This window comes from Microcaecilia unicolor, chromosome 14 (assembly GCF_901765095.1).
Source record: "Microcaecilia unicolor chromosome 14, aMicUni1.1, whole genome shotgun sequence".
Taxonomy (NCBI): Eukaryota; Metazoa; Chordata; class Amphibia; order Gymnophiona; family Siphonopidae; genus Microcaecilia; species Microcaecilia unicolor.
In genome coordinates this window covers 46,930,156-46,948,078 of record NC_044044.1, presented here as the reverse complement: position 1 = coordinate 46,948,078, position 17,923 = coordinate 46,930,156, and the positions used below count along the sequence as shown (strand labels likewise).

Below are 17,923 nucleotides of genomic sequence, written 5' to 3'. Positions count from 1 at the left end.
GGGGCAATGGAGGGTTAAGTGACTTGCCCAGAGTCACAAGGAGCTGCCTGTGCCTGCAGTGGGAATTGAACCCAGTTCCTCAGTTCCCCCGGACCAAAGTCCACCAACCTAACCACTAGACCACTCCCCCACTGTTGCTACTATTGGAGATTCTACATGGAATGTTGCTATTCCACTAGAAGTCGGCCCTTGCAGATCACCAATGTGGCCGCGCAGGCTTCTGCGAGTCTGACGTCCTGCACGTATGTGCAGGACGTCAGACTCACAGAAACAGAAGCCTGCTCAGCCTTCTACATGGAATGTTGCTAGTGGAATAGCAACATTCCATGTAGAATCTCCAATAGTAGCAACATTCCATGTAGAATCTCCAACAGTAGCAATATTCCATGTAGAATCTCCAACAGTAGCAACATTCCATGTGGAATTTCCAACAGTAGCAACATTCCACGTAGAATCTCCAATAGTATCTATTTTATTTTTGTTACATTTGTACCCTGCGCTTTCCCACTCATGGCAGGCTCAATGCGGCTTACATGGGGCAATGGAGGGTTAAGTGACTTGCCCAGAGTCACAAGGAGCTGCCTGTGCCTTAAGTGGGAATCGAACTCAGTTCCTCAGTTCCCCAGGACCAAAGTCCACCACCCTAACCACTAGGCCACTCCTCCACTGTATTATCCAGTTAGTTAGTTTAATTTACCTTCAGAGACAGTCAAGCCAAGATATGAACTGCTACTAATTTCTATAGCGCTACTAGACATACGCAGCGCTGTACACATTATATGCAGGTACTTTCTCTGTCCCTAGAGGGCTCACTCACAATCTACGTTTTGGTGCCTGGGGCAATGGAGGGTTAAGTGACTTGCCCAAGATCTCAAGGAGCTGTAGTGGGAATCGAACCCAGGTTGCCAGGATCAAAGCCCGCTGCACTAACCCTTAGGCCACTCCTCCTGCGCTTATGGTTCAGGAGTTTACCCTGCACAACGCACAGGACATGACAGCCTCCAAACTTACCTTTAGTGCAGTAATCATTCATGTAGAGCTCCGCGTCCTCTACCAGCTGCTGCCAGAGGACCAGGTAGTAGGTAATGTTGCCATTACGCTGCGTTGGGGGCTTCCAGCGCACGATGACATGGGAGGACGAATTAGACATAAATATCACGTCCCGGGGAACAGTAGGGGCTAAGGAAAAGAGGGGGAAAAAATGAGCAGAGCTGTCAATGAGGCAAAATGTACTTAACCAATATAAAACCTAAGGATTGCTCTTGTTCTCCTTTCTCCGATTGCATTTCATGATGAGAAAGAACTGTTGACGACAGGCTACTTGGAGCAAAGTGTGTTAAGCACCAGTGACCAGTTAGCACAAGAGAAAAACCTTGCCACAGAACACGTTAAAGCATTTTGTGGTAATTTCCCTGTTGTGCACCAAGTACACAGTAATGATTTTTTTTAACTATATTTGGAGGGGGGGTGTTTCATGGGCAGAGAGTGGGCATTCCCACATTATCCAGCTAGCATGTTACAATTAGTGTGTGCTAACCAGATAACGTAGCGTTAATGTGGGAGCACCTAGGAGGTGATAAGTTTCATCGAATTAACCCCAGCAGGTAGCATGAGCGCTAATGGCTACATTAGCACCTGACTTGCCTATAAATATATTTTCAAAAGTTTAAGACCTGCTGTGTAAGATCTGGTCTTAGCACGCAGGAAAATCCCATGTTAAAATGCGCTATGCCAGGGGTGGACTGACAGTGGTCAAGGCCCCCCTGGGCAGTAAGGGTCATTGGCCTTCGTCCCACCGCCCCCACCACCACCGCAGTTGCTGCCCCCCTCCCACACACTACAGACCCCTGCAAGTGGGTCCCTACCTTGAAGGGCCCTGATGGCCTAGTGGCTTCCTTCAGGGGCAAGAAAGAATCCCCCTCTTTCCTTCCTGCTGTCGCTACTGTGCACGGGACTGGCGCCACCATGTTTTCAAAAAGGCTGCCGAGCTTTTGCAGGTCTCTGTAGCCATTTTTAAAACACAGCGGCACCAGGCACAGGCAGAGCAGCAGCAGCGGGCAGGAAAGAGTGGGATTCTTTCCTTCCCTCGCGGAGACCACTAGACCACCTGCACCTTTCAAAGTAGGACCGCTGGAAAGTCTGTAGTGTATGGCGGCAGGCAACCAGGCAAAGCCTCTGGGCCCTCGGGCACGGTTGCCCAAATGGTCAGTCTGCCCCTGAACTATGCCCAGATTTCAGCATACTTTAGTAAAAGGCAGTTAGACCTCCAAAGCAGCTCCATCAGAACCCCAGACAGAGATTGGAGATGTAGAACTGTCTAGCTTCCCCAGATATGTGTCTACCTTCCTCCAGATGTGTCTGTCTAGTAGCACTCTTGAGACTTCACTTGAAAGAAATGAAGACCAAGTATTAAGAGGATGTGCAAAAAGTACAATCGCAAGCGTTGCATCATATTACACAACTAGATGGTACAAGCGTTGAAAATGGGTCTTGTCAGGTCTGAATTTACAAGACCAGAATACAGCAAACTGCTCCCCAAACCCTATGTATAACCCATAATCGCTGCACCCATCCCAGGCTCTTGAATTCTGTTCCTGGTTTTGCTCTTTGAGAGGTTATTTCCATACATGCGCTATTCTTCATGTAAAGAAATAATTTATTTATATCGCTCCCGACTCTACCCTTATATTCTTGTGGGAAAGGTGAGCCAGCTACATTTCCTTCCATGACTTTAAATATTATTCTCACCTGCTGGTTTCGTACGAACGTACACCACCTCACTCTGGGCCCCAAAGTTGCGTCCTTCCTCCGCTGTGGTCAGTGTGATGGCGCGAACAAAGATGGCATACTGGGTCCAGGGCTTGAGGTTCATCAGCATGACCCCGGGGTCCTGGACGGGGTTTAGCGGGAGGTCCACATCCACTACATTCCAGCTGGAAGCGCCACAAGCATCCTGGCCGAGGTGCTCCGTCATGTTTTGAAAGGGACTGCAGAAAAACGGGGAACGGGATGAAATCCGCTAAGTAAAGCGCCACCTGAGATCTTCAGCTCACCCCGTTTCTGTATCTGCAGTTCCTGAAAAGCTTAGTTTGCTGGGGGCGGGGGATGAGGTTCGATTCATAGGTCTCCTTTCTTTTTCCTAAAATTTTGTTTTTTTAGGATGATTCTATTAGGGATGGGCAACCGGGAAAATGTTCATTTTGTACTGTCTCCAGGAATACCCTTTGTTTGTTTGTTTGTCCTCAAGACTGCCTCCTCTTTTGCAAAGAGGGCATGCTTGTCTTAAACAGGAAACACTATTTGGAAAGAGTGAGCACTCCCCCCCCCCCCCCCCCCGACCATTATGTTGGTGTTTCCCTCTGAGCTGCCTGCATCCATGTATAATAATAGCAAATTGTTTTGTAAGGTAGGGGCCAGGACTGTTGTTGGGTTAAACGGTAGCCCAGGCTGGACCCCCTTCTGCTGTCACAGCTGGCCAGACAGGCTTCTCCTCCGATAATATGGGGGAGGGGGACTGGCCCCTCTGATGGGGCAGCTGCATATAATGTGTACAGCGCTGCGTACGTCTAGTAGCGCCAGGGCTTTTTTGAGGGGGTACTGAGTACCGGCACCTTTTCCATTGTCTGCTAAAACTGACCCATGGTCCAGGGCCGCCGAGAGACTGGGCCAGGCCCGGGACAAGGCCGCCCCCGGGGCCCTCCCACCCGAGGTCACCGGGCCCCCCCCCCTCCACCCGCCACCGGGCCCTCTGCACAGACCTTAAGCGCCTCACCTTCGAAAGCGCAGCAAGCAGTGGCAGATCACTCCTTCCTTCCATGTCCCACCCTCGCGGGTTACATCAGGCGAGGGCGGGACACAGAAGGAAGGAGTGGTCTGCCGCTGCTTGCTGCACTTCCGAAGGTGAGGCGCTTAAATTCAATGCCAGGGAGCGACAGAGGGTGGGCGGGCAGGCTGGACTGCGGCGGTGGCACCGGGCCTGGGGAATTTTGTCCCCCCTGTCCCCCCCTCTCGGCGGCCCTGCCATGGTCCCCAAGTTTTAATGAAAGATCTAAGGCCCTACACACCAATTCTGCCTTGTCAGAGATTCTGTGACTGGTTGCAGGGGTCCTGGCTATTGTGGGATGGGTCCATCAGTGATCACCCCACCCCTGAAGGGTGGCCTGGCATTTGAGTACCGGCACCTTTTTTGCTAGAAAAAACGCACCGAGTAGCGCTATAGAAATTATTATTATTATCATCATCTTCTTAAGATGTGGCCACAGTGGAACAGCCCTGCAGCATCCCCCAGACAGCTGCCCATTCTCACCCACCTGCTTTCAACAACCCTGACTGTTTTCCCCAATGTACCCTTGTTTGTGTTATATTCATGCTTCTGGACTTCTGCATGGGGTCCCGATCAAGGTCAGCAGAACACCCCCATTTCCCCTTGATCCATAATAAGCTAGGTGTTGTTGATGCAGAGCGCACCCTTCTGATAAATAGGTGCTTTTTTTTCTACATTAATCTTGCACCATCTTGGTATCATCGGTCAGCAATTCCCAAAACACGTTAGCTGGCTGTCGCAAGAAAGCACATGCAAGTTGGCAGTAATTTCACAGCGAAACGGTGCTTGCTTTTTAAATCATCGGACCTTTCTCAGGAGTCCAGGATGTGATATTTATGCCTTTCAAACTTACGATTCTTTATAGTGGACAACAAAGCTGAGGAGATCACGGTAATCTGGAGGCTGGTATCGCTCCCACTTCAGGAAAATTCGATCCGATTCAGTGACATTGGAGATGAAACGCAGAGAGTGGGTCTTACCTGGAGGGTGAGATGCAAGGAAAGGGAAGATGTGACCATGAAAGAACCAAAGGAGGCAATGCTTGAAAACCAACAAAGTCAACAGTCAACAAGTTCCCCTGTCCCAATATGTCAAATTCGAATCCCTTCCTCTATCTTTTCTCTCATCCCCATCTCATGGTTCTATGGTTACATATAAACACAATGTCATTGATAAGCAACCCACCAATAACTGTGGTATCTCCAATTTATCTTTCTTCATACTACTGCTACGTAGGTACAAAGTATTCATGTACTCACAGGAGGCACGGTCACCATTAGTTCGGGGGTTGATCTCTGCCTTGTTCTGTCTTCCTTTGGTGCCAGTCATCTCCTCTAAGTGGTAGATCTCGGAAAGGCAGAGCTTGGGGTTGAATGCAAAGTATATTTTGCCGACAGGGATAGAGAGGGTCTCATGGTTTCCGTCCCAGAGCTGCTGGAGGTTCTGGTTGTCTAGGACGTACAAAGTGTAATTCCTGAGAACAAAACCAGGATGAAATAAAGCCAGTGGACATCAAAAGATTCACAAAACCAGTACAAAGTGCGACATCCTTGCCTCGGTTTTAATCCCAATACAAATCTTCTATGATAACTGTTGACTTTGCTTCTAGGTCTGCCACCATCACCACCACTCACTAGCCAACTCCGTAGGTATAGCAAGGTCCAGCCTTTTAAAAACTGAAAGGGACTTTGGAGGGGGGGAGGGACACACACCTACAGACACCTAGACATATTTAAGACTGGTAAGCCTTTATGCCTTGAACCAAGGCTAAAAATGTATCCCCAGTGTAACCCGGGTCTCACCCTGCCCCAGCTCAGTTCACTCGCACTCGGGTCACAGGGACAAACACTATTCCTCACAGTACTTTATCCTTCTCCACTCGTACCAGAACTGCCATCCAATACCAAGCGTGGGAGTGGGTCAATGACCAGGAGAGCCTTCAGTAAGGATCCTTTTCTCAGTTTCTAAGCAAGCGCTCTCATGCAAAAGAACCACTCCGCACTGCAGGGGTTTCTCAGAATGCAAAATAATGTTGCTGGAACTTCTGCAACCAGGTAAACCCTTCAAATTCTTTATTTACATCCAAGACTATTGGTGATCATCTTCACCTTTAAGTATTCCACGACTGTACATATTTACACAAGCTCCTATCCTTTACCCATCCTCTTGTGTAATCGATAGATCCAAGGCTGTTTCTGTTACTTCTAATATCAAAACTCTTTCAGGCACAGACCCTTTAGGCTATCCTTCTTCCAGCAGTGCACCTCGCAGGGCTACACTATGACCTTCAACAGGCTTCCCCTGTTCTTGTCCCGCTTCCAGGCAATGGCGTAGCCAAGGGTGGGCCCAGGTCCACCCACTTTGGGCTCAGGCCCACCCAGTAGCAGCACGCCTATGAAGTGTCTGGCAGGGATCCCCAAGCCCCACCAGCTGAAAATTCCCAACAACTGTCCTTCCTGCATACCAGCCTTCCCTCTAATGTATTCCCGCCTATGCAGAAACAGGAAGTTGCATCGGAGGGAAGGCTGTGGGGCCAACATAAGCAGTGTGTATTAGTTGCTGCTCGCTGCCAGTGAAAATCTGCTATTTAAAAGGTATGGGGGGAGGGGGATGTTTGAGAGACCATATGGCATGCAGACGAGAGAGGGAGAGACCAAATCACTTGTGGGACAGGGTGGAGTTCTTCTGCCCACCCATCTTGGGCCCAGGCAGGCCCACCCAAAATTGGGTGTCTGGCTACGCCCCTGCTTCCAGGCTGGATTCCCCTAAACCACTTGAAGCTCTGATTCCTTTCCAGTTGCCACTTAGAAGGACAGTAACTACTCCTGTACTCAGCCTGCACTTATTTCCTTTACTCCATGATCCCCCAATGCTCTGAAGGGTCCTGGCGGGGTCCAGGCAACCAAAGACCTCGTGTCTCTCACTCCAGACTCTTATGACTTTCCAAATGCCATCCCCGCTGTCATTCTCTACAGGGATACACTTCAGCTGTGCAACTTATTTCAACACCACTCCCTTGGCTTTCTCCCACCCAGGGACATCCCAACTCTCCAGCCCACTGGCAGGAACTTCCCTCCCTGCAGAGCTTCTGGAAATGACTAGCACCACTGATTCAGTAATACCCATATCGCGGGGTATTAAAACAGCAAATATTTCCTCTAAGTCAACCTACTGCCCAGGTCCAGTAATCTAATTTCCAAATACTGACCCCACTGATACCTCAACCCTTGTCCACCTGAGACAACAAATCTTCTCTGCTTTTCAACTACAGCTCACCTCCCAGGAAACTGTACCAGGCAACACAATAAAAATATATTTTCCTGTTCAGCTTCATTAACCCTTTCATCACTGGTAGATAGAAAATTATCCTGTAATGACAACGAGCTAAGGGAAGATCTGTCAATCTACTCAAACATCCACTTTCATTAGTTATACATTCCAGAGCCATTGATGGTCTTTGATCAATTTAGTGCTAAGTCTGAAAATGTTGGAGCTTGTCCTGTTGCTGACCAGAGAAACAGTACCAGGAGAATGAAGAGGTGCCTTTGGCCATGCAGTTCTGTCATGAGTTTTTTTTTCTGTGGAGTGGGAATCAAGACGTCAAGGCATGACTAGAGTGAAGGATTTGGAGAGAAAAGGAAGGGTAACATAAGAATAGCTATACTGGGTCAGACCAATGGTCCATCTAGCCCAGTCTCCTGCTTCCAACAGTGGCCAATCCAGATCACAAGTACCTGGCAGAATCCCAAAGAGCAGCAAGATTCCATGCTACCAATCCCAGGGATAAACTGTGGCTTCCCCATGTCTATCTCAATAGCAGACTGTGGACTTTTCCTCCAGGAACTTGTCCAAACCTTTTTTTAAACCCCTAATTCTATGATCTTAGCACCTAAATGTAAGCACCATTTACACGCCAAGATTATACAATACTAGCACTTATGCTCTTGAAGGTTACATTCACATGTATATGTGCACACTAAGCACTGTTCTCTAAGCTTAGCATGCAACACGTAAATCCCTGGATTCTATATATGGTACCCAAACCTAGGCGTTGAAATTTGCGTGCAGTTCGATGAGGCACACAAAAATTAATTAGCTAACAAGCCATTAGCTAGCAATAAATTGATGTTAGTGATCAATTATTGCAGTTAATTGGCATTAGATTTTGCACGCAATGTTATCACACGCTATTGACATTTACACTAGGTTTCAGCTGGCGTAAATACCAGCGCCCAAATTTGGGTGTAGGAATAATAGCGCTCTGCGTCGAATTTTTTCTGGCGCCCAACTTTTTGTGTCGTTTACTGAATCTGGGTCATGGCATTTATCTGCAAGGCGCCACACAACTTATAGATTATAAGTTAGACACTTAGGACTAGATTAAGTTAGCCACTTAGGCCTAAAAAAAATGGCGCTGAAATGAAATACACCTAGGCATATTCTATAAAGTATGCCTAAATTTAGGCGTACTTTATAGAATAGGCCTAAATTTCCTCGCGGTTTATAGAATATACCGAGCACCCATCCGCGCTACTAAATTTAGTCACGGGCAGTTATGCCAAGTAGGTGTAAATTCTGATGCCTAAATTAGGCGTGGACCGGGTGTATTCTAGAACAACACGCATAGATTTTAGAAACACCCACGACCACAGCCCTTTTTCAACTTTGCGACTTAGAATTTACACGCATCACGTTATAGAAGACGCTTAGTTCTGCAGGTAAATTCAATAACTGCTTGTTAAGTGGCCATTAGCGGTGCCGATTGTCTTGTAAACTAATTAAGTTGCGTGCGCAAATCCTGACTTCAACTGGATTTGCACGTGGAACTTAAGTCATGCTACATAGAATCCGAGGGCCAAGGGCAACATTTATGCCTGCCATAGGCCAGACGGAATGTGACAAAGAGAGGGAACCAAGTACAGAAAAAGACCAAACCAAAAAAACAGCACAAAGGGCCTTTAAAAACAAAAGGGAACACAGTTCTTTCATTAAGAAATCCTTTAATAGTGAACTTTGATTGAAGAAAGACCCGACACGGGCCGTGTTTCGGTGCTATCGTACCTGCGTCAGGGGTCTGCATTAAACACATTACAGTAGACAAAAAAATATATACAATTTTTTAATATATATATTTTATATATATTTTTTTTTTATGTTTCTATATTCATTTAGTTGATTGTGTTATTATCAATTTTTTTTATTGTCTACTGTAATGTGTTTAATGCAGACCCCTGACGCAGGTGCGATAGCACCGAAACACGGCCCGTGTCGGGTCTTTCGTCAATCAAAGTTCACTATTAAAGGATTTCTTAACAAAAGAACTGTGTTCCCTTTTGTTTTTAAAGGCCCTTTGTGCTGTTTTTTTTGATAGGCCAGACGTAAATAATCATTGCCAAAATGCCAATTTACATTCTGTTCTATAACTGAATGTGGGATCCCCAGACCGCTTTAGCATCCAGCATTTCACTTGCATTTTGGCGTCTATAAAGAATTGACCCCTAACTGCTTATGCGTAGAACAGGGGAAGGGGTCAGCAACGGATGGAGAGAGTGGGGGAGTGGATGAGCTTTGCTTCATAGGTGTCCTCTCTTTTCTCCTAAAATGTTATTTCTTAGGATAATTTTGTTAGGGATGGGCAGACAGAACATTTTTTCCAGGAACGTTCACTTTGAGGGGTTTTCCCGGGCCTTTATTATGAGGGCTATTTATTTATTTATTTGTTACATTTGTATCCCACATTTTCCCACCTATTTGCAGGCTCAATATGGCTTACATAGTGCCGGAGATGATGGTGTTGTGGTAACAAAAGTTCATGTGGAGCAGTCAATGGAAGAGTTGTGTTATGTCCATTACGTACTTTACTTTTGTTGTGTTGCAGAGATCAGGCTTTTAGGTTGGATCGGTAGGGTATGCCTTTTCAAACAGGTTGGTTTTTAGTGATTTCCGGAAATTTAGGTGATCGTATGTTGTTTTCAAGGCTTTCGGTAGTGCGTTCCACAGTTGTGTGCTTATGTAGGAAAAGCTGGATGCGTACGTTGATTTGTATTTGAGGCCTTTGCAGCTAGGGTAGTGCAGATTTAGATATGCTGATGGTGATTTAGGTGTGTTTCTGGTTGGTAGGTCGATGAGGTCTGTCATGTATCCTGGGGCTTCTCCGTAGAGAATTTTGTGAACCATGGCACAGATTTTGAAGGCAATACATTCTTTGATTCGGAGCCAGTGTAGTTTTTCACGGAGGGCTATGTCATCAAGGGGTCTTTCTGATTAGCGCAGGCACAACTCCCTTGCTGAAAAATCAAAAAGATTTTCTAGCGCGGGATTAAGCGCATGCTAAGCATTAACACTACTGCGAGACGCCTCGGCGTATCCCAAAATTGTGCTCTCTTAACGCGCAACAGGCCCGCGTTAGGCCTACCAAGCCTTAGTAGAACAGTCTCCAAGAGAACCCACTCTTTTCCCCAACAGTGCATACGTGCACAAACCCAGTGGCGTACCAAGGGGGGGGGGGGGGGGGGTGGTCTGCCCCGGGTGCACGCTGCTGGGGGGGTGTAGCGGCGCGCGCCTGTTGCCCTGTCTCAGTCCAAGTTCGCATTGCAATTCGCATGTGTTCACTGCTCCCTCTGAGTCTGCCCCGGAACAGGTTACTTCCTGTTCCGGGGCAGACTCAGAGGGAGCAGTGAACACATGCGAATTGCGAACTCGGAGACAGGGCAACAGGCGCGCGCCACGGCACCTCCCCCCCCCCCCCAGCGGCATGCACCCGGGGGATGTCATTTCGCCGGGGGGGGGGGAAGAGGTGTCATTTCGCCGGGGGGGGGCGCGCTGCACCCGGGGGGGGGCGCATCGGCGTTCCTCCCCGGGTGTCAGCTAGGGTCGGAACGCCACTGCACAAACCATTACATCTACGATAAGAAAAAGGAAAAACTCCACAAACAAAAGGAAAGAGAAATGAGCATTGTAGCAGTGTGCCCGTCTTTGCAAAGAGTCTGTATTATTATCAGCAAATTCTCTTACACGGGAACTCTCTTCCTCTAATTGTTAAGAAGGAAAATATAATATCATTTTTGTATGTCAGACATTTTTAGAATTACTTATGTCTTAAGTTCATTTGTTAGTATTTTATATCGATTTTGCCATTCAAAATTCTGTTGTGTATTTCTAGCATTTGGCTAGCCTCTTTGTAGTCCGCAGTGAACTATGTCATCAGATAGTACAGCACTATAAGTGGTTTTATTGTGTTATATTGAGAGGGAAGAAGATGGGTCAGAACAGACAGCAGCAGTCCTTCCAAGACTTCAATCACTTCAATCTGAAGTGAAATACAGCTGGTTTTCTCCCTGGCTGGTTCAAGACCTGATATATCTTTTAAGCTCTATCCCGAGTCTGGAAGAAATGGATATCTGGCAGAGAATTGCATATCCTTATCGAAAGCAATTAATAGATCTCTCACTTACCTCCAAAAAGCAACTCAGGACACCCCCCCCCCCCCAACCAATATAAAACCTGCCAATGTTCTCCCAACTTCTCCCTCATTATGTGTAGGAGGTACAGGGTTAATATTCTTTTTCTAGCTGCAGGGTGATGCCAACACAGAAAGCATGAAAGGTCTAGACTGTTTCATGAATACATTAAGTGGAGAAAGTACAATAGTGTGAGACATACAGGGTGGGGACACAGACAAGGAGGTCCTGGTAATCTGGTGGCTGCTACTGCTCCCACTTCACAAAAATCTGGTCCGATTCTGTGATTCTGTCGATGAAATGCAGAGAATGAGTCTTACCTGGAGAAAGGTGTGGAAAGGTGGAAGGAATGATGTGATCAAGAACGAACCAAGGCTGGAAGACTCAACTGCCAGCCAATCAGACTGAAACTCTACATTAAATTTATGTAAGGTTCTTACCCATCCACCATATCGTCTCCCCGAATGAGTTTGAGGTTCTTGAAGAAGGACAGGGACACCAGCGCAAAGGAGTGCTTGATTTTCAGGAAACCGGTGATTGTCTCTATGAGTCCCAGGCTGGCCTGCAGCTCCGAAACAATATTATCTACAAGTAGAAGCCAAAAGAAAAGAGGATTATGATACGAGGCTGAAAGGAAGAAGCTCAGCATGTACACTTCTTTTCTGAGAGGATGGTGAGTGCCTGGAATCAACCAAAGTACAAGAGAACTCCAGCACTATTGGGACACAAAGAGCAGATAGTAAAGCCAAGGTGGACTAAGATGTGTGGTCACACAGTGGCATGCCACTGGTGGAGGGGGGAAGCTAATAGGTTCCTATCCTGAAAATTGTTCTGTTCTTATGACTTCACCTAAAAGGTTGATGTTGGAAGGAACCATCAAGCAGAACCAAAATGGATGATATGGAGCCATGCTGGCCCAGACCAATGGTCAACAGGCCCAGCATCCTATCACTATCAGTGGTCAATCCGGATCACTTGGAAGTAGCCAACAGATACCAAATCAGAAAGCCCATTTCATGTCGCTCACTCCAAGAAGTGGGAGGTGAAAACACCGAAGGCTATGCAGCTAAATAGTGATGAATGGGCCTAACCTCTAGAAACTTCTGCAACCCTTTCCAAAACTCGGCTAAATGTGTTGATCACATTCTCTGACAGCAAATTCCACCATTTAATTATGTGAGGACCAAAAATAATCTCTCAAATGTATTTTGAATCTGCTGTGAGAGATTTTCATGGAAATATGTAACTTTGGAGAACATTTCACGTTAGTGACTCAGAAGGGTAAGGAGGTGCAGAAGAGGAAAGGTCATGTAAATAAAGAAAACTACCAAAACTCACGTAACACATGGAAAACAATGCGCACATATGCTCGTAAAAAAGTTCAAGATTTGCAAGCCCTGATGTTTGAGGAAAACTTGGATATTGTTGCTATTACAGAGACATGGTTCAATGATTCCCATGAATGGGATGTGACCACACTGGGCTATAATCTTTTTAGGAAGGATAGGGAGGGTCGAACAGATGAAGGAGTGGCACTGTATGTGAAAAACAATATCAAAGCAGCTGAAATGCTGGGAACCTGGGGAAAGGAAGAAGCTATATAGATCATCCTGGAAAGAGAAGATAGAACATGTATCCACATGGATGTTATCTACAGACCTCCGGCACAAATGGAGAAGCTGAACAAGGATCTGATAGAAGATATTTGAACGCTTGGTATGAAAGGGGAGGTGCTACTGTTGAGAGATTTCAACTTGCCTGATGTGGATTGGAACATCTCGTCGGCAGAATCAGAAAGAAGTAGGGAGATCGTAGATGCCTGTCAAAGTGTCTTGCTCAGACAAATGGTGACAGAACCCACGAAAGAAGGGAAGATGCTGGATTTAATGCTCACCAATGGAGGGTTTCCAATGTCCATGTGGGTGCCCACCTATGTAATAGTGATCATCACACCATATGGGTTGATATAAGAATCAAGGTGGATTTCAGACTTACTGATTTTGGTAAAATAGGGAAATCTCTGAATAAGGAACTGATGGCATGGGTAGACATAGGTGCAGTGGAAGCGCAGTGGTCCAAGCTGAAAGCTGTTATAAATATGGCAACTGATCTTTACGTAAGGAAAGTAAAGAAAAACAAGAGAAACAGGAAGCCGATATGGTTCTCCAAACAAGTGGCTGAAAATATAAGGGCAAAAGAGGCTTTGTTCAAGAAATACAGAAGAACGCAACGGGAGGATCATGGAAAAGACTATCAGATTAAACTCAAAGAAACGGAGAGAGAAATATGGCTAGTGGAAGAAAAAATGGCTAAAGATGTAAAGAGAGATGATAAGACCTTTTTCAAATATACTGGGGAAAGGAGGAAAGATAGGAATAGAGTTGCAAGACTGAAAGATACTGAGAATAGCTATGTGGAGAGTAATGAGGACAAAGCAAACGTGCTAAACAAATATTTCTCTTCAGTGTTCATGGAAGAAAATCCTAGAGAAGGACCACGGTAGGTTGTTGAGGGAATATCTGTGAATACAGTGAATATTGCGCCGTTCACGGAAGAAAACATTTATAAACAGCTTGAGAATCTGAAGGTGGACAAAGCTATGGGGCTGGGTGGGATACATCCCAGGATACAAGGGAGCGCAGAGAAGTCCTGTCGGGACCTCTTAAGGATTTATTTAATAGATCTTTAGAGATGGGAGAGGTTCTGTGGGGATTGGAGACAAGTGGATGTGGTCCCTCAAAAGAGGAGACAGGGAAGAAGCGGGAAACTAAAGGCCAGTAAGTCTCACATCAGTGGTAGGAAAAAAAATTGAGTTGCTGCTGAAGGAAAGGTTAGTTAACTTTCTGGAAGCCAACGGGTTACAGGATCCGAGGCAACATGGTTTTACCTAAGGAAAATCCTGCCAATTGATTCTTTTTTTTTTTTTAAATTTGAAATTGTTTATTGAACACAACATAATGGAAAAAATACACTGTTTGCCAGACCAGCCAACCGACTGCTCTGACATGTCCAGCAAATAAAATCCAACATCAACTGTAAATCACAATCTTTTTTGATAATTTTCTCCCTACCCACCCACCCTCCCACCCAAATCAACCCCCCCCCCCCCCCCTGCTCCCCCCTTATTCCCTCTTGGCAAAATCTCCTATACAGGTAATTCACTACTCCATAATCGTTCTATTTGAGACCATTCTTTCGCATCTGGCTTATATCTGCCTTGTCTTTTGTCAGTCAATTGTTCTAGGCCCACAATGTTCTTGATTCTCATTGTCCAGTCTGTGATTGTAGGTCCCAGTCTTTGTTTCCAATGGGCTGCTATCTCCAGCTTGGCGGCTGCCAACCCCAGTCTTTTAAGCCTCTTCTGCCACTTCTGGCCCCTTTTATTTCCCCATCCCAACAAACACCACGTAGGTTCTACCGGGAACTTTGTGTCCAATATGCGCGTCAAATGCATAGCAATTTCCACCCAAAAAGTCTGTATAAGAGGACATGACCACCAGACATGTAAGAAATTTCCTATTTCTGCTTCACACCTCCAACATCGATTAGATGCCATAGGATACATTCGCTTTAGCCTATCGGGTGTGTAATACCATCTACTTAAAACTTTATATGCATTTTCTTTAATTAGTACACACACCGATGCTTTTTTCACCTCTAAACACATCCTCTCCCACTCCTTCACACTCATTTCCATATTTAAATCACGTTCCCATGCATTCATATAGGGCAATTTGAGCATCTTCTCTCCCCTAATGTATTTATATAACCTTGAAATTCCTTTCCTCCCACCTTCCAGGGTCTCCCAAATATTTTCCAATTGCTCCTTTTCCCTCGGGTCCGATGTCAACCACCCCTGTCCCGTCATGAAATGCCTAACCTGTATGTATGCAAAATAATCTGATTCTGGTAAATCAAATTTCCTCTTTAATGTCTTAAAGTCTCGCATTACCCCACCCGACATAAGATCCCTAAATCTCCGCAGGCCCTTTCGGTTCCACTCACGAAATACCCCCCCCTCTTGTCCTGCGTGGAACTCATCTTCATGGGTTATATGCGCCAAAGTAGAGGTTTTCACCCCCTTCCGGAATTTATTTTTTAATACATCCCAGGTATGTTGCAGGTGTGACACAAAGGGACTACTATTCCCCTGAGGTAAACTGCACATCCGTCCGGACCCCCATACTCCTTTCTCCAAATTACCCCTTGGAACCAGGCTTTGCTCTAAGGTCGCCACTGGTGATCTATCTCCTTTACTCCACTCCGCCACTTGTTTCAATTGGGCTGCTTGGTAGTACCATATTAAGTTGGGTAGTCCTCTTCCCCCTTCCTCTACTCCCTTCCACATAATTCTTTTCGAAGTTCTTGCTCTCTTACCCCCCCATACAAACCGGGAAATATCTGATTGTAATTTATTCAAAACCACTGGTGGAACTTCCAAAGGCAACGTTTGGAAAAGAAACAACATTCGCGGGACCAAGTTCATCTTAACCACCGCTATCCTGCCCCACCAGGACAGCAGCCCATTCTTCCATCGACTCATGTCTGTGCGCAGTTCCCTAAATAGGGGATCGTAATTTAATCCATATAACTTTGTTAGGTCCCTAGGAATCCAAATGCCCAGATATTTAAAGTTCTCCCGAGCTTGCCTGAAGGGAAATTTTTCCAACATAGCTTCGGTATCTGAAGGGGGCCCCACCACTCCCAACACCTCTGATTTATCATAATTGACTTTAAATCCAGACATTTCCCCAAAAACTTTAATCTCTTTGCAGATGTTTGTTAACGACACCTCTGGATGACTCACGTAAAAAAGAATGTCGTCTGCAAACAGAGCTATTTTATGTTCCCTATCCCCCACACAGAGGCCCTTTATTTGAGCTGTCTCCCTAACCTTCTGTGCAAGAGGCTCGATCGCAATGGCAAAAAGCAAGGGAGAGAGGGGGCAGCCCTGTCTGGTACCCCTTTGTATCTGCACTAGATCTGAATACCCTCCATTCGCCTTTATCCTGGCCACAGGTCTCGCATACAATCCCCTTAGCCATGATATGATCCCTGGCCCAAATCCCATAGCTTTTAATACCTCCCACAGATAAATCCACTCAACCCGATCAAAGGCCTTTTCTGCGTCAGTTGTTAACAGCACCAAAGCCTCCTCCCTATTTTGGCCCTCCCAAACAATATTTAGGGTTCTCCTTATGTTATCAGCTACTTGTCTCTTAGGTATAAAACCTGCTTGATCCGTGTGGATTAACTGAGGGAGAAATTTATTAATCCTCTCTGCCATTACCTTGGCTAATATTTTAATATCTATATTTATGAGAGAAATTGGCCTATATGAACCACATATTGTTGGGTCTCGCCCAGGTTTGGGAAGAACTGAAATCCCCGCCTCATACATGCTCCTCGGTAGGGTCCCTGATTTGAAGCATTCATTCCCTACCCGCACTAATAGTGGCCTTAGCTCCTGTCTCAGTATCTTATAGAATTTAGCCGTGTACCCGTCAAGTCCAGGTGCTTTACCCCCTTTCAAGCCCTTAATAATTTTATCTATCTCATCTGCCGTTATGGGTTTGTCCAGGGACTCCCTCTGTTGCTCAGTTAGGCTACTTAATCCTATCCCACCTAGATATTCTTGAATCTTCTCCACTGTAATTTTCGCTTCTGATGAGTAAAGAGCTGCATAATATCGGGCAAATTGTTCCCTAATTTCTTTGTCCTGATACATCAAACCGTCTCCCGCTCCCTTTATTTTAGTTATAGTGTTTCCCACTACCCTTTGCCGCAAATTGCGTGCCAACATCCTGCCAGCTTTATTGCTGAATTCAAAAAATTTTTGTTTTATTAACTTTCTATGGTATTCCATCTGTCTAATTTGTATTTGTTGTAGCTCTGCCCTGCATTCTCGCAGCTCCCTTATCGCTTCAGGACACCGCCCTCCCTGATGTTGGGCTTCCAAAAAAGCCAATCTTTGTCGTACCCTCAATTCCTGGGCTTGACCCTCTTTTTTCCGTTGACTACCTTTCTTAATCAAATGACCTCTTACCACCACCTTCAAGGCGTCCCATAGGGTCCCATCCGTTACATCCCCTGTATCATTGTCCTCCATATATTCCCATATCACCCTTCGAATCTCCCCACATGCCTCTGCAGAATCTAGTAAGGATTCATTTAATCTCCAAAATGTTTGTCCCCGTTCTCTCCCCAATCCCTTCCATGAGATCCATATAGGGGCATGGTCCGAGGTATGTATGCTCCCAATATCAGAGTCCCGAACCTTACCCCATAAGTTGCGGGATCCCCAGATTGTATCTATCCGTGTGTATGAGCGCTGCGCATGTGAGTAGAAGGAGTAGGTCCGCTGTCCGGGGTGTTGCATTCTCCAGACATCGATTAAATCTAGCTCCTTAACCAGTCTTAGTAATTTAGACGTATTAGCCTGTCTACCACCCTTCCTGCCTTTAGAGTAGTCAAGATCTGTTAATGCCCAATTGAAATCTCCCCCTAAAATTACATTGCCCGTCACAAATTGGAGTAAATCTAACCTTAGGGTCTCAAAGAATGCTCCCTGTCCCTCATTGGGTGCATAGATATTCACCAAAGTAATTAGCTGGTTATTGATCTTACCTTTAACCGCAAT

At 45.9% G+C, this 17,923-nt stretch overlaps 1 protein-coding gene across 1 annotated transcript in view; it reads right to left on the bottom strand.

Moving 5' to 3' along the window:
• INSRR (insulin receptor related receptor) overlaps window positions 1–17,923 on the bottom strand; it is a 92,208-nt gene that overhangs the window by 32,044 nt on the left and 42,241 nt on the right. Inside the window, exons 5-9 of the mRNA XM_030187985.1 lie at window positions 11,724–11,868; window positions 5,083–5,297; window positions 4,677–4,803; window positions 2,749–2,987; window positions 1,012–1,179 (exon numbers count right to left, since the gene is read on the bottom strand). Of these exons, the coding sequence (XP_030043845.1) occupies window positions 1,012–1,179; window positions 2,749–2,987; window positions 4,677–4,803; window positions 5,083–5,297; window positions 11,724–11,868 (894 nt within the window). The remainder of the gene's footprint in view (window positions 1–1,011; window positions 1,180–2,748; window positions 2,988–4,676; window positions 4,804–5,082; window positions 5,298–11,723; window positions 11,869–17,923) is intronic.